Source organism: Nomia melanderi, chromosome 6 (assembly GCF_051020985.1).
Source record: "Nomia melanderi isolate GNS246 chromosome 6, iyNomMela1, whole genome shotgun sequence".
NCBI lineage: Eukaryota > Metazoa > Arthropoda > Insecta > Hymenoptera > Halictidae > Nomia > Nomia melanderi.
This window is the reverse complement of record NC_135004.1, coordinates 11,061,821-11,084,940: the sequence shown is the minus strand read 5'-3', so window position 1 is coordinate 11,084,940 and position 23,120 is coordinate 11,061,821. Positions and strand designations below refer to the sequence as shown.

Below are 23,120 nucleotides of genomic sequence, written 5' to 3'. Positions count from 1 at the left end.
ACGTTCGCGTGGTCCACAACGTCACGCGTAACACATATACATCCGCAGCGTCGCATAGAGCACCGTATAGCAATAAATTTAGAGATAAATCCAGTGAATCACGCCGCCTACACCCTCCCTCGATAAAGGAAGCATTTTAGCCACGTGGAAGTTTTATGGAGTCCGATCCCCGGGCAACGTCGGGCATTAAGATAGGAAGAGGCGACGACGTCAAAAGCGACGGCGAATATCGCGTCAATCAATCTGGATCGATTACCTTTCTGGTCGACGCGGTAGTCCCGGCCGTGGTCGTCGGCGACGTCGTCAGAGTCTCCTCCACCGAGAACGTCTCCGCTTCGCTGCACGGGTCCGCCTCGTCTCCGCATTGCCTGCGAGGGAAAACACACGGAACGCTTTGTCAAACTTTTTTCTTCGCTCTACCATATGATATCTGCGATACGAATCGTTCAGAAGCTGATCCTGTTAACGCATTGCGTACCGGCTAATTTTCAGAAAACTGAATTGGGCGGATGGCAATTTTCACTGAGGTCAACTTGTATCACTATGCATAGAAAAAGTCAGATACATCGTTGTGTAATATATTCTAAATAGGTAATCGATTCGAATTAAATTTTATATTTCGTCAATATTGTGGTAATTAGCGAAATTACATAGCTAAGTGTCTTTATATAAAGATGTGGTACGCAATGTGTTAACACGTTGACTGCCACGGTGGTCACCGGTGACCGGAGCTTTCAAATTACAAGAAAATAATTGTGACTTGAAAGATAACTGATTTCAAATACGAATTTTCCGTAATGTGATTAACTAGATAATAGAGTAATATAAGAATTTTCATATCGAAGAATTAATAATCCTTGTTTTGTAACTTCGCTATAGAAAGGATAAGTGAAACATAAAACGCTGATGTTTTTCGTGGCAGTCAACGTGTTAAGGGAAGAAAATAAATATTGAGAAAATTAACCCTTTGCACGGTGACTCTCGGTCATCGTTTAATTGGTACAGCAAATTATGAAGTTTGATATTTAACATTAAATTCTGCGAAAGGCATCGATCTATGAAATATTGAAATAAAATATCTTCGTTTCTCAGGTTATGCGTGATCTCTCGACAAGTTAGTTGCAAGAATAAAATCTTTACGAAATATAATATGCATCAAATTAATTCCAAAGATCTATTACTAATAATAAGAGAATGATTAAAAAATTATTGGCAAGAATAAAATCTTTACGAAATATAATATCCATTAAATTAATTCCACAAATCTATTACTAATAATAAGAGAATGATTGAAAAATTATTGGCAAGAATAACATCCTTATGAAATGTAATATGCATTAAATTAATTCCAAAAATCCATTACTAATAATAACATAATGATTAAAAAATTATTGACAAAAGGAATGTCCCCACATACTGTTCGTAAATTAAAAAGAGCAAAAGAAAATACTTGGTAAGAAGTCGAGACGACGAACCTCAAGAAAGAAGTAAGGCAAAAAGTAACTGTCTTGGGCGAGATGGGCGAAGGGAGATAAAATGAAGATCCTCGTAAATTACTCACTCCTCGGAACGTCGGGAGAGGGCGAGATCCAATTCGGCCGGGTGGGTGTCCATCATGTGCAGGTAGACTTCATCCAAAAGGGCAGCGGGTACGGTGAACAGCGTCGAAGCATGTTCCAAAAGCGCTCTGACCACGTTTATCACGTCTATCCTCTCCTCTGCTCTCTCGGCCGACACCTCTGACCTTTGACCGGGCTTCACGCAGTGAAGAATATTCGGCGCGAATACCTACGCAAAGAAATCTTTCATGTTACCGAGTGCTACAGTCTCAGAAACATTGTGCTCTTTCGTTCTCGAATAAGAAGTGACTTGAATTGTGAACCTTTCAAGGAAACTGAAAAGCTTGTTTTGCCAATTGTCTTTTATATCCTTTGACTGTTGATTATTCTATGTATATAATTCATTTTTAACCTTATTTTTTACCTTTCGATAACTCTTCGTTTAGCTTTTCGTCTAATTAATATTAACCTTCGTTTTCATCTTTTAATAACTCTTCACTATTCTTTCCGCCTAATCAGTTTTTGTCTAATCAATATCTCCTTCCTTCTCATCTTTTAATAGCTAGCGATTAATAATAATGAATAATAATTTTCATCTAATCGATTGATACACTTCAATCTGATTATTCAATTCATATAGTTGCAAGTAATACAATAGTTTCGACACTTTACTGTGACACGAAACTAGTGTAAGCTACATTGTATCAAGATTCAAGATTAATTACGAAAAATCTCTTGATTGCATTACTGCTGCTCATTTCGGTTACTCATTTAACCTTGAAACATCAGTCAGTTAACAGACTGAATACAACCCTTGACACAATGGACAGAGTGAAGGAAGAGAGAACGCGGTCTCACCGTGGCTAAATTGGTCGTGTCCATTTTGTTCCCCGGTACCCAATCGCCGGTGTCGTTCTTTTGATCCTCGCTGTTCGCCGCCACCACGCTGAGGAAGTTCAAAAGTGCCCAGAGCGTCTCGCGGTTCGGCGTGGGCAGCAGCTGAATGAGATGCTGAAGAGCTTCTTGCTGAAGCCGTCTGTTCCGGATCTCTGCAAGAAATGGGACCGTTTCAGTGACGGGAGCGGGGCTTATGCGTCAACGTCATGATGAAAGGGAGCTATTGAATTGGAAAGTTCAAAAGTTGAAACGGAAACTGGCCGAAAAAAGTAAAAAGAGAAAAACCAAGATGAAAAGAAAAATCACATGGAAGAATTTTATTTTCGCGGTTCGATAAGTTTATTGTTTAATATAATGTCAAGCTAATCTTTACAACAAACACGTGAAAATTGATTTGTATAAAATTCATCTCTTACGTTCGAATAAAAATACAATTCTAAGTAACAAAATACGATGGGAAAGATTGATGGTAATTTAAATTACATTATTAACGAATACTAATTTCCGCGTGAATAAAAGCTAATTTCTACGCTTATTAGATTCAATTTTATTTCTCAAATTTTAAGACCGCTGATTATGGAACACCCGTGGCAATTCCCTCGTGGAACCGATTGAACTGTGCCTGACGTTATTAATAGGTCCTTTATGCGATCATTCTGAATTAGTTCATGTCTGGATAAACTTTCTTAACTTAAGCTGCTTATACATAGGCTGATTAGAGTTTCCATTGAGGTTGGTCTTACTTTGTGTATGGACGAAGGCTTGGTAGAGGTCTCTGCAAAGCAGGGAGTCAGGCAGGTCACGAAAGTACTCCTTCAACAGGGCTGCCACGTCGTGAGGACATTGGTCGGGGCCGATTTTTGTCTCTCGGCCGCAATCGAAGTCTTCTCGTAACTGTAAACGTGTCAGGTTTTCATGCATTGTCTATGCGATTGCGACGACAGAAATTAACCCTCTATTTTCCGCGTGCTGTGTCAGCCACTCATTGAGAAATTCGATGAACCACACGAAAGAAATATTAGAAAAGTGGCACGATAGTGTGCGTTGACCTTTGAAATTCACCTTTAACCCTCTACGGGCCGAATTTTTCTTCGAGATTATAACGAAATCTATGCAGTACGAAATTAATAAATATCCACATATGAACACGAGTTAACACATTGCGCACTGGCAACGAGAAATCTTGTTTTTCTATAAAGACACTTAGCTGTGTAACTTTGCTAATTATCACAGCATTAGATAAATATTCAATTTGATTCGAATTGATTATATATTTAAAAGATATTACATAATAATATGATATCTGAATTGTTTATATATACTTATACTGATATAAATTGATTTCACTGAAAATTGCCATCGTTACAGTTTTCTGAAAATTACCCGGTACGCAATGTGTTAACAATGATATTCAATGATATATTCATCAAACGAGTATATTTTGTAACTTTCAATTTACAATGACGTTAAACTTTCACCCATGAGCGTATAAAAGTTTAAGTTAACTGATTACTTCATTTTATTCACTGCTTTGAGTGAAAAATGAAATAAATCAGCAAGATTCCAATATACTGATATGTGATTTCAAAGTTACATGGGTCTACAGAGGGTTAATTATAAATTAAACCTTTAACGCACAAGTTTCCCTAGTATAGTAATAGAATATTCTCCTAATCCTAATTTAACCCTTGCAGAGGCGCATTTCAGTCATCGATTCGACGTAGAAAAATGACAAATAAATTCAATATTAAATTTTCTGTGATGTGAAGATAGTTCTGTTTAACACTAGAACTACTGTACTAGTAAAAATGACTGATTCCCATTTTTTTGTATCGCAATTATTGATATCTTAAAAGTATAGAGTACTCGAAATGATCTTAAAAACAGTTTCACTTGAATACTATAAAGAATGTCTGGAGAAACTGAAAATAATATATTGTTACAATTTTTGTAGGAATTACGTATTAATCATATTAAACCCTTGGTAGTTCTAGTGTCGATTTATAAGTTAATTCTACCTATTAATTGCGAAAAATGTTAATATTGTACCAGAAAGTAATGAATATTTGTAGTGAAAATTATTGTGTAGTGAATAACTGTCAATACTTCAGTTCTGAAGCTACAATTTTCACGATTTGTATAGACGAACACGTGGTTTCCTAGGAACAATAGAATAATCGTCCGTAAATCTAGTGCTAACCATTCGCGGACGATCGTCATTTCGGCGAGATGAAATTATCATACTTGTAACGTTGAATAGCATAGGAATGATGCAATTACCCAAACAGAGATAATAAATAATAATAATGTCCTTATTTTTATTATTCAAGCGATCGATATATAATTTAGCTTTATCTGCTGAAGGTTTCGCATATCTCAAAGAATCTTCGCCAAAGGATTAACACGTTGACTACCGCGGTGGTCAACGATGACCGGAGCTTCCAAATTGCTGAAGAACAATTACAATAAAAAACTTGATTTTAAGTAAAAATATTTAGTAACATAAGTAGCTGGATCACAGCGTAATATGACTACTGTGGTACCAAACCATTAACAATTGTTTTCGATATCATTTGCTTTCGTTCTTAAAGAATAAGTATTATTATTCAAAACGCTGGAAATTCTCGTGGCAGTCAACTGTTAATGGTTACCCGTGACACTTCTCTAGATCGTAGTTCAGCAGAATTTACCTGTCTGACTCTTTTCTTCGAGGGCGACACTCGGAACACTCCAAGCGTTCGAAGGCCCGTGTTCTCCAGATGCCTGATGCATTGTCTGACTATCGCCGGTACCGCGTCCCATTCCCCTGGAGGCCCTCCTCCTCCACTGTCGCTCAGTTCCAGCACGCCGGAATCGCTTCCGGTCAGTGCACCCCCTTTCGACGACAGAGACTCGCACGAGCCACCCTGGAAAACAAATTTTTCATTTTATTCCATTTGTATTGCATTACGTTGATTACACAGGAATTAACTACTTAACCCTTTATAGGGGAAATTATTTTTTTGATGATAATTCGTGTTCCCTGCCGTATACATATTAGAAATACTTTAAAAAACAATTATTATTGAGAATCTTTTTTCGAAATTTTCCTAGATTCCTTGTTTTATGGCACCTATTTCTGCCACCAACCGTTCTTGCAACACCGTAAGGATCAAAATGGTGAACAGAGTCCCTGTAATTTGACCAGTAATAAAAGTGGTATCTATATGTGCCACCAACCTATAAAGGGTTAATTACCAAAGTTTCGGGTAACCTTTTGCGAAAAATTGAACATCTCAGTTTAAACAGTTACCATTTCGAAGAATAATTTTTTCTTATTCACTGTAGATCGAACGATAACTATATGTGTATAAAATAAAATCTCATTAGAGTGAGTGTCCTACTTCGTGGGCAATGCAGACTATTTTTAAGGGAACTGAACTGAAAGAATGTATGTAACATAATGAAAGTACAAGAAACACATCTGCAAAGTTTCAAGTTAAACCAAATTTCACTTCTGCTAATGAGAAATCCTAAATATCGCTACTTCTGACAAAGAAAAAATACGTTCCCCCCTTAACTCCTTTTCCTACAATAACGAGACAGACTCGTGATGAAAATTTCCAATGGATTTCGACAAATCTAAAGGATATTTGTTCAGTTTTCATGGTAATGAAGTATTACCTGTCTATTGTCAATCTTTAACAGTTAACACGTTAACTGCCACGGTGGTCATCGGTGACATGAGCTTCAAAATTGTTTAAATTCAATTACAATAGGCAAACTGATGTCGAATAAAAATACTTAGTAACACAAACAGCTAGATACTAAGTCATTAATAATTATTTCTAATACCATTTGCCTTTATTATGAAAGAATATGCATTGTTACACAGAACGTTCGAAATTTTCATGACACTCAACGTGTTAAAGGTAGACAGAATAAATATCAAACTTTTGTGCTTGTCTACTAAATTATTGACGATAAAGTAGTCCTATCGAGCACAGTTGTGGAATAAAATATTCTTTATTTTGCCATCGTATGAGTAGGTTGAAATAATAGTATGATTACTATTTCTTTTAGATAAAGAAATCTTTCTACAAATGTTATTGGATTAATTCAACTAATTATATATGGTACCTTATTATAGTATAAGGGTAATGATCTAATATTATAATGCTATTAATAATATTAATTATTAATAACTATTTAGTCATTGTCTTGAGCAATATTGCATTCAGTAATATTAACACTGTAATTTATAATGCACAATGTTACTGATAAAATTAATTCCTATTATTTACGAATATTAGCAACTCCAATATTACTATTTAATTAACCCAAGACCATTTCACAAACCCTTCTATCTTGAGGGCTCAGAGACAACAGTGAAATCACTATTATTCAAACCTCCTCAATAATTAACCATTCTACTAATTTCACTTCTAATTATTCGTAACATCATAACTATAACACAATAATACCACAATGTATTATCAATGCAAATCAATTTCTTCGAAAACAACACGAATAAGTTTCAGTCAATCTCGATTCGCACGATTCACTGCAAAAATTCGTGACACGAGGTTTGGATCGCAAACGAAAACCGAGTCTTCGGCTCGCTAATGACGACGGCCAACGCAATAATTGACGACAGATGCGGCGAGCGTCTGTAATAGCATCGCCGGCGGATAATCGATGAAACTGGTCGCTCTAGACCAGCGGGAAGTCTTGCAAAATTTCGTTGGTTTAATTAATTCCACGGTTAAAACGAGCGCTCCCTCATCCTCGTTCTATTCGTGTCCCCGATCCGTGACGTCACCGTCGATCCGCGAGACGCGTGACGTCGGGACCCGTCGAGCGACGTTACGTCGTTCATCCCCGAGATCGGTTTAAACCGATCAATCCCCGCCGGGGCTATTTAAACGCGTGGCCTTTCATCGCGACGCGGGCAAACGTTCACCGCGGAACTTTATAAATAAGACGCACGTGCCTCCCGATCTAACTTCCGATGGAACGGAAGATCGATTGGGCGAGGGAACGTTAACTCGCCGCGAATAGAATTGATTTAATAATCATTTCGGTGGATATCAAATTCGATTAACCTCTGACACCGAAACTGGCGAGCGATTCAATCGATTTTTTGATATTCCTCCGTGGAAACTTCAAAAATTGCACCTTCTGAGACTTTAATTAATTTATAATTCAGATCGCGTATTGGTAAATCGATTTCTTTAACACGTTAAACAAGTCATCGATGACTGACGCTTCTGAATGGCTTGAAAACAATCGGAACATGCAAAACAACCGATGTCGAATCGAAATGTTTAATAACGTAGCTGAGTTGATAATAGTGTAACGCAACGATTGTAATACCAAATAGTGAATAATTGTTGCTACTTTTCTTTGGTAAGGATAACTGTACAGAAATATAGTCAAGATTTTCGTGACGCTTGATGTGTTAATAATTTATCAAGGAAACGTCTGTTGCCTCTTCGATAATTTCAAAATGAAGAAATCAGATTTTATTAGTGATAAAGGAAGTCTAGCATATTTTTAGTATTGTGTAAAAATTCTATAAAAATCAAAATTGACCGAAATATAAGTTTTTGTTTATAATACAACTTTGTTTAAAATTGTCTGGCATTTCTCGAATATGTAGGAAAATTTCCCTTGCACTCAAAGGGTTGCACGATTATTTCGATACTAATGCTACTGAATATTTTGATTGGACATTATTTGTCTTATAATTCCTTTGAATTTCGAGGAACAGTTTCATTTTCGAAATCATTAATTCCCGTTCTCTCCTTGTTGCGTGTATCTACCGTTCCGCTGTTCCACTGGTCTGACCATTGCTACTGGCTTCCACTTGCCGTAACAATGGCCACGCGAGCACCCGAATCATTCTTCGAAGACGATTTCCTTGAGAACGAAGATTTCATTTTGGTACGATTTTTTCAATATTACAAACTTAATATCCCGTTAACTATAATTTAATAATTCCTCCCTTTGCGATCGAATGTCGCCGTAATGACTTCGAGCTTCCACATCAGAAATCGAACGCTGCAAATACATTTCATTATTCAAATAACGAGAGATCGATACGATTCTCTACTAGTATTCAACCTTTTAACTGAGGAATTTAGTTTCAAAACCTCCGCGTTTTACGCGCAATAAAATCAAAGAGCGGAGTGTGTACTTGTCAAACGCAAGAAGAATGCACGTAAAGTATATTTCAATGAAAATCCAAAGCAAAACAAACAAGAATTACATGTTCATCTGAAAAAATAAAGAACTAGTATCATTTCAAGCTTCTAGATGACGTGTATGCTCGTCAATAGCAGTTAATTTAAGACTTGCATTCTCGGTGTTTTATGGAAAGAGTTTCTAAAAATCTTAAAAACGCTCGGCCGCAAGGGGTTAACCGTTTGCACTCGAAAGTTTTTCATTTGAAATATCCAATACTTTCCAATTAGATGATCCTTTAAAATTAATTTATCAAGAAATCACGCATAAATTGGAGAACAAAGCTATTTTCTTTCAATATTTCACGTATTCGTGCAGTATACAAAGGTAAATACAAGAGTTTGTAATTTTACTGTATAAATAGAGGAGTCGCCTCTCGAGTGCAAAGGGTTAACTAAAACAATAATTAATTTTTCGACTGTAATCAGTCGAATCACCTTATCCTTAATTCCATCTCTACCACCGTACACGCGATAAAGGAGTTTTCGTTCCTCGTCCGTTCCTCTAAATTTTCTAAAAGGCAGTGAGTAACTTGCTTATCGAACGACCCACGTGTTCGTACAAAAGATCGCAACTTCCGCAACAAGTCGAACCGTTGAACGTCATTCTAAATCACTTCGACGTGATCCCGCGGCTCGCTCTCTCACTCGCGTACACAAAGTCGTTTACGCTCGACTCCACGCCGATCGGTTCACCGGAAGCTGAGGGTGGCATTGTCGCGGCAGACGTCACGATAAATTGACGCCGTGTCCACGGAGCGTGAATCATTCGGCCCGTTCTATTTCCAGGAGAAAGTTGATGAAAATCCGCCTCCCAAGTTTCCTGTCTCGCGTTGCGAATTCCTCGATGAATCGGAAAACCAGTCGGGAAGTTGCATGATTTCGCGCGATTTTGCTGGATTGTTCGATTGCTTACTGTTGTCGATAGATTAACACCTTTACTGTCGACGTATATTGTAGTGTACAGTGTTTTATTAGTTTTATATCTTGCAAAATATTAAAATTGCGATGCGCAATCGTGTACAAGGTTACTATTAAAATTTGAAAACAGTTGTTTCGTAAAGTAAGTAGGTATTTCATGCATTAACTAATTGGATCGGTTAAAGTGTATAGGATTATTGTATTCTATAATTTAACTATTTATTTTATTACTTAACAACAAGGTGCTATTCTATTCTGCTATTATAATTCAGTTATTTCATGAATCATCTGACTGAATCGGTTGAAGTGACAAATAAATACATTATTTCAAACTTTTTTTGCTGACAGTCGCCCCTCGAATGCAGAGTTAATTGACAGTAAATGAAATAAGGATATCTTTCTTTCGTGAATGGTTCCTATGAGTTGAGAATAATATGAAACTGCATTTGGTTTTAATAAGTTATTGTATCTGTAAACATAGGAAAATTTTTAGACGTTATATATTAAGAAGTTATTTGAGCTTAACTTAATTGTTAGCTGGCATTTCTAATGTTAATTTCACTTCATTATTTACTAGTTACGTAATATGGTTTTAGTTTGAATATATTTATATTCATTTTATATGTAAATTGATTATCTAATAAACTGATTTTTTCCGTTTAAAGTATATATTTAAAATCTGCAAATTGTTTTTCAAATGACTATTATAAATGTGTTTTCACGTGTACGAAGAAATCACTAGAGACGGACCACGAGCTGGAGAATCGATACGCGAAAGAGTAAACGCAGTGACGTTAGATTGGATTGTGTAAATTAAAAGTCACAGATCGAATCTTCAACTTTCTTAAAATAACGTAGGAACGCGATCGAAGTCCGCGCGCGGAGACCACGAGGGAAAAGATAATACGTTTCCCTGGACCAGGTGGCGCCAGTGCCTCTGAAATCAAAACATTTACTTCCGGTCGCGGAAGAGATTGCTCTCAGAAAAATAGAATTAAAGAATTATAGAGATAGATTAACGTTAGGATAACTGACCGATTTGCCTTGTAGCGTTAAGAACCTTGTAGATGTCCGTGGAAAATACAAATCTTGTAGGTACTGTTCAAAAGTTGCAGTTGGATAAACTTCCATTTTTCTAAGTAATTATCGTGTAACCGTTAGAAGTATTTTTACATTTTTAAATTGAAATATGTAAATATGTAAATATGTAAATATGTAAATATGTAAATATGTAAATATCTAAATATCTAAATATCTAAATATCTAAATATCTAAATATCTAAATACCTAAATATCTAAATATCTAAACGTCTAAATTCTCAAATACTGAAATACTCAAATTCTCAAATTCCCAAATTCTCAAACTCTCAAACTCTCAAACTCTCAAACTCTCAAATTCTCAAATTCTCAGATTCTCAGATTCTCAAATATCCAAATCTCCAAATTCCCAAAATCCCAAATATCCCAATCCCCAGAATCCCAGATACTCAAACCTAAAAAACAACGAGCCGAAGCATTCAAACGCCGAGCACACTTCCACGCGAGTTCCTCCAATCGAGAAGCGCAAAGACGCTCTCGCGTCAAAGAATCCAAGACCTCGGAATTCGTGACACGAAAATACCAAGAACCGAAGGAACGTGGAGATTGAAAAATTACAAAATCACCGTGAGACGTGCCGCGTATCTCATCAATCTTTTCATAAACCGTCGCCGCGTGTACCTCGCGTAACGAAGGAAGAAGAAAAAAAAACAAGTCAATCCCCAATACGATTTGCGTGAACGTTTCCCCGGATCGTTTGAGGGGTGCGCGAGCGTGACGTCAGCGCCGCCCATTGGCATTTAATTGGCGAGTAACGTTAGTTAAATCCGGTAAGCGGATTTGGCAAACGGGCGTGTTCTCGAACGTGGTGCGCGACGGAATATAGAATAAACGGCTGTTCGCCGGCGTATCTCGTTCTGACGTATCCGTCAAAAAATAACCACTTGCGGCTCCGCTGCGCTGGCCGGCGCGGCGTGGTCGCGCGCGCAAAGTGGCCATCGATAAACGCCCTCGCCGCGCCCGATCCGCGGACACTCTGACGCAACCGATGACGCCGTTTATGATCGCATTCATGATCGCGACCAGTGTCCGTCACGCGACGCCCCTCGCGACGGCCGTTCCCGCGGTTTCGCGCGCGCTCGGCCAACGGTTGTTCCCGTGTTACGCGATTTCGATCGATTCTGTAGGAGACAGTATTTCCGTGATTAGTACTCGATTTCATCTGCACGATTAGTTCTTGGTAGCCATCCCCAACGCTGAAGGATGCGTCGAGAAGTTCGACGGTCGAGCAATTATAATATGATACAGTGTTTAGCAGTAAATATCTGTGATAATATTAACCCTTTGCACTCGAGAAGTGACTCTCAGTCACCACTTGATTTGACACAGTGAAACTATAGAATGTGATATTTAATGTTAAACTTTGTATAACGCCTCGACACGTGAAACATTGGAATAAAACAGCTTTGTTCCTCAATGTACTGGTGATTTCTCTTCGAATTAGTCTCAAAGAACATCGTCTTTGCCTCGTAAAGAAATGTTAAATGTTTCTAGTAAGAAACATCCGAGTGCAAAGGGTTAACCCTTAGCAGACCTATGTCGAGTCAGACTCAACATTCTATGTCATTGCAACCTCTACCTGTTTTAACAATTTTTTCTACATTTATTTGTAGTATCACAATTGTACCATTTAAAGGTAACCTTTCAATGACTCCCAAATATTCTTGAATAAATAAATAGACCATCATATTAAGCTGTAATTGAATGAACTAACGAAACCGCATAGGGTTAACCCTTTGCACTCGAGAGGTGCCTCTCACTCACCACTTGATTTCATACGGTGAAACTATAAAATTTGATATTGAATATTATTAGGACAACAAGGGGAAAATTTTACGATACGGTATAATATTCGTAGAGACATTCATAACCATTAGCTTTTCGTTCGGTACTTCAGCAGGCCGGCCTGCAGCCAATATGCGGCACATAAGGGTTTAGCTTAGGAATCAACCATTGTCTATTGTTTCACTTCAGCCCAGGTATCGTAAAGTCGTGTTCCAGATGGTCCGTTAGAATTTCAGAAAAAAGTCCTCGACGATCTTGACCTAACGGAATTTCCTCAACGTTGCAAAACATTCGTCCAGCGGAGAGACTAACTTCGTCAGCCCCGCTCCAGGGAAATACCACGCTACGGGCGTACTGGAAGGGGAAGATAGAGTGGTCATCATAATTAGGAAGGGATGAAAAACCGCCTCTGAGGCCCCATCTTCGTACATCGAGAGGGAGGGAGTGGGCCCAGGAGAATTAGGAAAAACCCTTGTCAGAGACACTTTACGATCAGAATCAGTTAGGAACTGAATTAGAAGGGTACTCGGAGAGAAAAGTTAGAACTAGTAGGCCCTTGAGTCAGTCAGAATTAGAATCAGGAACACCATCAATCAGGAACACGATCAATTAGCAACCACGTTCAATCAGGAACACGTTCAATCAGGAACACGTTCAATTAGCAACCACGTTCAATCAGGAACGCGTTCAATTAGCAACCACGTTCAATCAGGAACGCGTTCAATTAGCAACCACATTCAATCAGGAACAAGTTTAGAAACAATTCAGAAAACCTCCATTCAGAGAAGTCAATCAGTCAGTTGGTCATTCAGAAGTCTTAATCCCAACATTGGGTGGTCCTTCGATTAGTAAAACTTCAGCATATATTCAAAGTACTCGTGACAATCCGATTAATTAACGTTTGGTCCTACAAGCCGGATGCCATCGGTGAACAGTCAGAATGCTTTACACCCGTGTTACGCGATTTCGATCGATTCTGTAGGAGACGGTATTTCCGTAATTAGTATTCGATTTGATCTGCAGGATTAGTTCTTGGTAGCCATCCTCATCCCTAACCTATAAAGGGTTAATACCAGAATCACCGAAAGTCATCGCTGTGGACCCGAAAGCTTCCGTTCACCTTAATATCCCAGGCTACGAAAGTGTCGAGTCTACGATAAAAACGGAAAGTCGCCGAGTCACAATCAAATATCTCGCGTCACCTCTATGCTTAGCGTGTGTCATCTAAAAAAAAGGGTGAAAGAGCATAGGCATCGCGCTACTAAACGCGCGGTGCATCTATTTTCGCCGTGGCCACGCTTCCGAACGGTCGCCCGCTGAAAATTTCGATCGGGACAAGTCGAGGAGAGCGTTCCGCGCGCAGATTAGTTAACGTCAATCTAAAACAGGTGACTCGGATTTCCAGGGGCAGCGTGGGCGTGCTCGCCGCGACCTCTTCTCTTCCTCGTCGCTCGTAACGATCCTCGAATAAAGTCCTCGGATCGAGGATTAACCGTTTGCGGACGGATGTCGGCATTTCGATTAGATGAGATGTTCAGATTTCGAAGACTATCTAATTAGTCGAACAACAAGAGATCAGCGGGCCGTTTTCTTTTTTTCTATCAATTAACCCTTTGCACTCGAGGGGCAACTCTCAGTCGCCATTTGATTGAACGCAACAAAATTGTAAACTGAAAAATTCAATATAAAATGTTGCATCAGGTATTAACAAATGAAGCATAGAAGTAACACAACTCTGCCCCATAATTTATGCAAGATGTTTCTTTATGTAAGTTGCAAATAATATTGTTAATATTTCGTCAGAAAATAATGAATGATTGTATTAAAAAATATTGTCGAGTGCGAAAGGTTAACCCCTTGCCTTACGATTTAATTCTCAACTATGATCGATACAACTACTTCAACGTTAATAATTTATTAGGAAAAGAAGAAAGTTTGATGCATATTCTTTGCCTAAAAAGGATTACTCTGAAACGTAACCCTTTCTTGTGGTGAGATGCTACTTTATCCTCGTTTTTCTTTGATTCTTATTTTTTTGTTTTTATTCTTGTTTATCGATACTCAGATATCTGTATTTTATCTTGATATAACAAACCTATGAAATAACGAAACCAAATTGCACGATGCAATAAAATCATGAACGATTTTTGGAGTTGTCTGATTAAAGGCATACTTATGCTACTTCGGCTAATTTCACAGTAGTACAGTCTTGCGTATACGAGTACAGTAAGCATGTATTACAATTAACTTTTCTATGACCAATCCAATAGAATCCACTTTATATTTAAAATATTTATCAAAAAACAGGAGCCGCCTTTAAGATTTATATTATATATGTGTATATAATATATTTATATATAATAGAAATTAATACCTTTTTTCTAATGAATTGATTATTAATTTTTTAGTAATATACAATATATTAATATATAATAATAATATAATATATATGCAAAATATATTATATATTATTAAAAAATTAATAATCAATTCATTAGAAGAAAGGTATTAATTTCTCAAAAAAGATGTTAGGAAAAAAAAACAACATTACGTATGAAGCAACCTAATATTGATATCGAGCGTGTTAACAAACACGAATACGAACGTCACTCGATGAAACGTCAGAAAATCAATTCTCGCCTGACTGTAGTCAGAAAATGGTAATGAAAAGGCAAACGATATTGCCGCGTTCCGGCCGTCATTTATCTTCGAATGAATCTGTGCTTCTCCTCCGACTTGTTCATCGATTTGTCCGACACAAGCGAGGACCCAATCTACTTACCTCATCGGTCTTGGCTGCCACGGTGGGCTCGATGAGGCTCGTGAAACTTGTCCTGCTCCCGTGTCTGCTGTTCCTCGACAGGCAGCCGATGTCGGCGACCTCGCCAGCGGCGATTCTAGCGATCCTATCGTTCTCCAAACACTGTGACAGCGGTATGCCGAATACCAGGCCGCCCGTCGAATCTGAAACAGAGGGAGAGAACTTAAATCGGCACGGCGCACGGAAATTAAGGAAATTTAAGGGGATGCACGTTGTAGAATGTTTGTCGTTATTGATTTATAATCGTTCGTTGAATTTAATGGGTCGCGAACAATTTTCAACGACGTATGTGTAAATGATGATGCAAGTGTAAATTATAAAATATAGTTTTTACATTATATTTTATATCAAATACTTGTATGGTTGTGTAGCTGTATAGTTGTATAGTTGTATAGTTGTATAGTTGCATAGTTGTATAGTTGTATATAACATATTTATTGTTGTTTCAGATATTGGACGAAAGATTTTTCTAGAAGATAACACGTTTATGTTTATTTTTATTGTATGCAACAAACATATCTTCAACGAGGTACTAATAAAGTTTAAAAACATTGTTTTAATTATTGTTCGATACGATGAAAAATAAAAATCGAAGAAGTACACTCGCCATTTCATTAAGTTTTCAAAAGAGCAAACAAGGTTAACAACCACTGCTTTAATTCATGGGAAATCGTGTTTTCGATAACATTGGACGCAGGTTTCACGTATTATTATTTTATTGAGCCACGCGTTCCATTCACAGAGATCACATTTTATTACGAGCATGCCGAAGCGAAAGGGTTGAAGCTGCGTTATTTGAAACGATGATTTGTCTGTGAAGTAAACGCGCGTCACCGTTAAATTGTGAGTACTGTAAGTCACGAATGGAATGCAGGCCCCTACAAATTTATAGCCAATGAGAATGAATATAGAAATGAAATTCGGTAAAGTAAATATTGTACGCGTGAATGTCACCTTGTAAATTTTATTCGGTGCGTGTAATGAACGCAGAGTGAATGTTTGTGCAATTTCATGGTTCTGAACAATGATTTGTGCCTAAGGAAGTGGCTAACAGCGTGGCTAACAGTGTTGTTACCATATTTTATATTTTCACCATAGTTTTAGCTTTATTTTATTAAACACATATATTTGTTCCTAGCTCTCGATTACTCAAGATCCACCATTTCATTATTTATACTGTAGTAACACTATATTATTAATAATAAATTAACCCTTTGCACTCCAAAAATTTGTCGCTAGAAATATTCAATTTATTTTTATGTGATATGGATGACATTTTTAACCTTTTGCGGACGAGTGTCGACATTTCGGCGAGATCAAATTTCCATATTCGGAAGAGTAACTCGTAAACAATCGATTCAATTACTCAAACAGCAAGAGATCAGTGTATAATTTCCTTTCATTATTTAAGCAATCGATATAAAATTTAACTTCATCTGCTGAAGATTTCGTATATTTCAAAGAATCTTCGTCCGCAAAGGGTTAAACTAACTAAACCAGGAATCTATTCACAAAATAAAGGGAACAGTGGTATTTAATTTCCACGTTTCATCGACAGATTACTCGAGACTTAACGTTAAATACGAAATTTTACAATTTTTATGCAACAATCGAGTGGTGACAGAGGCACCTTTGGTGTGCAAAGGGTTAAATCGGTTAAATTGCAGATACCAAACGCGTCACGGGAAACGCGTTCGACTCGGAAACAGACACGTGTACGAGGCTCGCGTGGCTCGAACGTGGTCTAAAAAGAGGACGTCATTTATGTGACGTCCCCTCATATGATCGAACATGTCAGAGTTTCACGTGGCCGTTGCTCTCTCTCCCTCTCTCTCTCTCTCCCTCTCCCCCCTCTCTCTCTCTCTCTCTCAGACTGTACACGAAGCCAGCTAAAAACCGAAAGGCAACAAACCGTGTCTCTATACCGGTCCGATTATAGACCACAATCTGGGCCATCCCAGCCTCTCCAAACGAGCACCCACTCTTTCTCTCTCTCTCTCTCTCTTTCTCATTCTCTCTCTGATCGTGGAACGTCAACCACTCTCAAGAAGCGACAATGGATCCGAAGAACCAGCCTTTCCCTGGAACTCTTCGATACCGTCGACACTTTTCATCAAACTTCCCTTCGGTTTCGTTTTCCTCCATTCGCTTGACACATTGCGGATATTTTGTTCCCAGTGAAAGGTGATTCTTGATTAGTACTTGATTTGATGCAATCGGACCACGATGTGACTTTGAGTCGCGTTTGAACTTTTTACTTAAATATTTCTATTATTTCATATTGCATTTCCAACAGTTTTTCTTTTAAAATTTGGGCTCTATAAACAAAAACGATAACATTTTAATCATTCCTTTTATTCATGAGTGACTGAGAATCACATCGTGGTATGATTCGTTACAAAAACACGTGGTACAATTGGGATTAACTGAGATTACTGGATTAATACGTTGATTGCTATGGTCACCGATGACCGTAAACCAAATCGAATTAGCGTAGTTCACTCGATTAAACGACGATTATTTGAAAACTTTTCTATATTATAAATAATGCTAATGCGGTGCCATTCAGCTATATCAATGTGCAATAATAATAATTCAATTCGAACAAATGATTTAATATTGTATTTCTTCCATTTTGTGTATTTTGCTCTATGAAATCGCGCGGCATTCAACGTGTTAAACAATGATTATCTGAAAACATTTCTGTATTACGAATAATGCTGCCTGATGCGGTGATATTTAGCCTGACGGACGTGCGATAATAACAACAACTCGATCGGATGATTAAATACGACATTTCGAAAGGCGAAGGACAATGGAAATCCCATTTCCGCGGTTCGGCGAAGGTGCACGAAGATGAGAGACCAGAATGGACTTACGCCGGCCAAACGAAATTTGGCAAACGCCGCGTGTCGCGCGGGAAATTGTTTCATCGGATTTTCTCGAGGCTTCTTTGATGGTCGTGCGCGCCGCTGCGGAAACGTAAACTTCACGAGAAACGGACGAGACTCGATCGCGTATTCCTGGCACCGTGATCCATCGTCATCCGCTACTTTGTTGCAAGCATTCGCGAGTAGGGGAAAGTTTCTTGTACACTTAGCCCTCGATTTACGGCATTCGAATTGCACGACTTCGATTTAGCACGTTGGCTGCCACGGTGGTCACCGATCACCGTAGCTTCGAAATTGCCGAAGAACAATTACAATAAGAAACTTGATTTTGAATAAAAATATTTAGTAAAATAAGTAGCCGGATCATAGCATATGACTACTGTGATACTAAACCGTTAATAATTATTTTCAATAGCATTTGCCTTTGTTATTAACACTAGGTTTAGGCATTTATTGTACACTTCATTCTATTATTCCTAAAAGAGTTGATGCTCGTTTATTTAGATTGTGGAAACTGGAGATTTGATAGTAGGTAATTGGGGTACACGTCAGTGTGATCGCATCAATCGAAATCGATGTAAACATTTGCAACATAATATTTCTAAAATCCAATATGCGTCAATTTGACGCGTTCCGTAAACCTAGTGTTAAAGAGTACGTATTACGATTTTGTTATAATCACGAAGAAAAATTCGGCCCGTAGAGGGTTAAAGGTGAATTTCAAAGGTCAACGCACACTGTCGTGCCGCTTTTCCAATATTTCTTTCGTATGGTTCATCGAATTTCCCAATGAGCGGCTGGACACAGCACCGCCAACGCGCACTGGCGCGGCAACGCGATCCCTCATCATCGCGGTGACGCGCGAAATAGCATCGCGCGGAGTTCTCCGTTTCGGATCGAAGTCGAATCGCGTAAAGAGGTGGAAAAAAAGGCCAGCCGGTCGGCCATGTGCACGAGTACCAGGCAGCGGGAACAAGCATCGGCCAGCCTGGTATGAGACACAATTTCGCCGGTTAAAATTAGCCACGGGGTGCTTGGTGGCGATGCATATTTCCGCATATACCGAGTTTATTTGCGGTAACCGGCGGGTACGAGTGCCACGGGGACCACCGGACGTCAAACGGGATCCGGAACAGCCGTGCCGCGGGGTCGCTTACACCATAGGTGTCCAACATTTTCGCTTGTCTCGGCCACGTTGAGGAAACGGTGAATTGAACGTCGAACCATGGGTAATTCTTTGAGTTTTCTCTTGAGAAATGCAGACGAAATTTATTGTTTACGGGTAACTTTCCTATAATACGGTAGATAGTTTCATAGAAAATGTTGTGTTAGAGCGAAACCGTGTTACATGAGACTCATTATTCTAAGGTAATTAGGTTTTTAATTATGGTAAACAGAAGTCATGTTATCTAGTGCTGTAGTAGTTTTATACAAAGGTTTCGCAATTTTCTTATCGTGTTAGACGAAACCGTGTATGATGCTGTGTTATGGGGGAATACCTGTACTTATTATTTATTCATTTATTTTATATTCATTATTAACTTATTTATTGTATATTTATTATTAACCCTTTGCACTCGGAAGACTTTAAACTAGAAATATTCAACATTTCAATATGTTGTACACGACACGAACAACACTTGTGACGAACTGAATGAGAGAACAAATTAAGAACCAAAGTTACTACTTCAGTATTTCACATATGTGTATTTATAGATCACACGAAGATTAATATTCTTTGTAAGACTTTACAATTTCGGAATATCGAATCAAATGGTGAAAGTGCAGAGGGTTAATATATGTATTGTATATTTATTATTTAGGAACTATTTATTTATTTATTCTTAGTACTAATTTGCTACGTTAAAGATGGCACAGAGACAAGAAGGGTCTCTCACTATGTGTTTATAGTTTTAATCGGTTACGTGTAACAGTATTAACGAATAGCAGATTCTAATCAAGAATGAGAAGAAGACTGATGAAAACTGAATTAGACACACTCCTTCCAGGGATCATCCCCGAGCAATAAGTACATATGTATACAAATTTGAAAAATATTTCAAATTTAAATTTTATTGTTCCATCAGATTTAAGGTAAATGCCTCCTTAAAGTACCACGTCACCTGAATTCACGTGACATGTTTTACATAAATTCCATTACTTTCATTCCCGCGTTTCTTTGCGTTAATTTCTTTTAAAAACTCTTATCCACTATAAACTTTCTCGTCTAAATAAGAAATATCTAAATATTTGGAATCAGCATTTATTAGGAAACATCGTTTTCATATAAAAAGCAGAAACATGAATGGAAACGAAGCTTTCCGATCGTGGTCAAGAGAAGATTAGTCGATTACGCGAGAACGGAAGTCCTTGCGTCTAATTTACGTAATCACCGAGACAGTGGAATTCGCAGCGAGGAAGGGAGGAGCAGAACAACACGAAAATTTGTCCCAACGATAATATTTGTCTTTCCTGCGGCACAACCGGATCGGAATACCCGCGCGCGCGCGCGGGCATGTCGTAAACGCATAAAATGATAGAGTAGTCTCCTAGGAAACCTCGGCAAACAGAATCGCACCTGAAAATAGCTGGGCTAGTTATTCTCCAAACAAATAATTGGCCCATAAATCTACGATCGTTAACCGTGCCGCTGTCCGCGCATTAAACTGCGCACTTAATTCACCGCATTTAATTATTTACACTATCCGGTGAATTTCTATTGCCGCGCAACGATCGGAGCACGCCGCGGGCAGGGAAGCCTGATACATTTTCTCGGTGTTTGGCCACTTTCCGCGTTGTCGGAGAGAAAATCGTTGAATCATTTAAGACCGACACATTTTTGTGGTGACAGTACCAAATAGTCGAAGTATAAATATTTATATCGTAATGCAAAACACGTTAACTTCAACAAATTTGTAATATCTATATATTTATTTTAAACCACCTGTAGAAAAATAACTTTGAAAAGATATATATATATATATATTTTCTATAGGTGGTTTAGAATAAATATATAGATATTACAAATTTGTTGAAGTTAATGTGTTTTGTTGAATATAAATTCCGTAAAGAATAATAAATACAATACCTCTCGATCGTAAAATAACACTATACTCAGAAAAAAAGAACATGCCGCCATATTGGCGACACCGGTTTCGAAAACAAATGTTAAATGTCGCCACTGTACCACCGATCGTAAACGGTTAATACTATTCCTACCGAAGGTATCGAAAGACACTTTCTGAAATTTTAACTTGAAATGTTTTTTGATTTTCTCAGTTTAAGAATTTTCTTCAATTTAATTTTGGACACTTCCTATAGTACATTTTATAATCGTTATTGGGAAAGTCAATTCACTAAACTTGGAAAATAACATGTGTCACTGTAGTTGATTGTTTTGAAATTAAATATCATTCTTTTTTATTGTAAATTGTTAATTATTGGAGAAAATGTAGATATAGGACAAACAGAAAACTTTTAAATCTTATGGGACCATTCTAGACTTTTAAGAATTTAGGGATTTTCGTTTTTGGGGACCTTAAGACTTTTGAAGCCTTTAAAATGTTCTGGTTTTGAAGACTTATAAGATCGTGAAGACTTTTTAAACTATCAAACTTACAAACTTTCTAACTTCCGAACCACTGAATCATGAAAAGATTTTAAAAGCTTCTTACAACTTACAAGCATTTAATCCTTAAAGCTTTTATGATTTCAAAAATCTCCAACATTCCTCTAATTTAATAAAAAGATATGACTTCATCTGCAACATTAACAGTCTCCATCTAACTCTGCCACAAAATTAGACAACTAACAAGTGTTTAACCTGTCACTCACCCTTTTCCTTGTCATCCTTCCCTTTATTATCGAAGAAGCCTGTCGTGAGAGCCTTCCTCTTCAGCAAAGGTGCTCTCCTCTTCGGCTTTGTAGTGATAGCGCTGCCACCGAGGGATTCTGAAAACGAGAAACAATACGAAAAGGAATGAAATACTTTCTACTCATTGTTTGAAACAAACAAACATCGACAATGCGTGGAATCAGCAGATTTCGATTCGTGCTAGAGTTTTAACCCTTTGCACTCGAAAGTTTTTCACTTGAAATACTCAATACTTTCCGATTAGATGTTGACAAGATTCTTTAAAATTAATTTATCAAGAAATCACGCATAAATTAGGGAACAAAGCTGTTTTCTTCCGATATTTCACGTTTCGATGCAGTATACAAAATTAAATGGTGAATACAAAAGTTTATAATTTTACTGTGTCAAATCATCTGGCGACTGGCAGCCGCCTCTCGAGTGCAAAGGGTGAATACAACCTCTCCTCTGTAAGAAATCGTTGCACTCTCTTTTCTCTATTGTGGTTTCATTGATTCACTTCCGCTTTGATACGGAAGTGGAACAAAGGAACGCAGAACGCACAAGAGAAAATGGAACTCGATGAAATACGACCCCTCTCTTGATTGTTGAGTAACGTTGACGACCGCAATTCGCCGCGAACAAAAAGAAAGTGATTTCGCATATATGCCATTGCGAAATCAATAGGCCAACGCGCGAACTAACAGATCGAAACGTCTCGGTTAAATTGCTTCCTTGTCTTTTGTAATTAATTATAAAACGACACGTCAATTAGCATCTTTGGTCTCTAAACATTCATCATTTCGAGCATTTCTTTATGTAATCAGAACTTTTAAAACTTAAAGATGTTTTAGGTTTCAGATCTGTCAAAAATGTAGAAACTTCGAAGAATATTTTAAAGACAACTTGTCCATCGAAAGAAAAATAATTGTCAACGATCTATCAGAAAAATCATATATTTTCCTTCGGTAATGATTTGGTTGAACCGAAAATAAAATAACTGTTCAAGTTTTTCATTACATTTAATGTTTAGTTTAAAGTTTATTCTAAGACTTTTATATAAAAACAATA

General features: G+C 37.7%; 1 protein-coding gene across 1 annotated transcript in view; it reads right to left on the bottom strand.

The window, feature by feature from the left end:
• RhoGAP102A (Rho GTPase activating protein at 102A) overlaps window positions 1-23,120 on the bottom strand; it is a 45,671-nt gene that overhangs the window by 8,471 nt on the left and 14,080 nt on the right. Inside the window, exons 3-9 of the mRNA XM_076368735.1 lie at window positions 22,031-22,147; window positions 15,267-15,448; window positions 5,147-5,362; window positions 3,200-3,350; window positions 2,418-2,608; window positions 1,562-1,788; window positions 257-368 (exon numbers count right to left, since the gene is read on the bottom strand). Of these exons, the coding sequence (XP_076224850.1) occupies window positions 257-368; window positions 1,562-1,788; window positions 2,418-2,608; window positions 3,200-3,350; window positions 5,147-5,362; window positions 15,267-15,448; window positions 22,031-22,147 (1,196 nt within the window). The remainder of the gene's footprint in view (window positions 1-256; window positions 369-1,561; window positions 1,789-2,417; window positions 2,609-3,199; window positions 3,351-5,146; window positions 5,363-15,266; window positions 15,449-22,030; window positions 22,148-23,120) is intronic.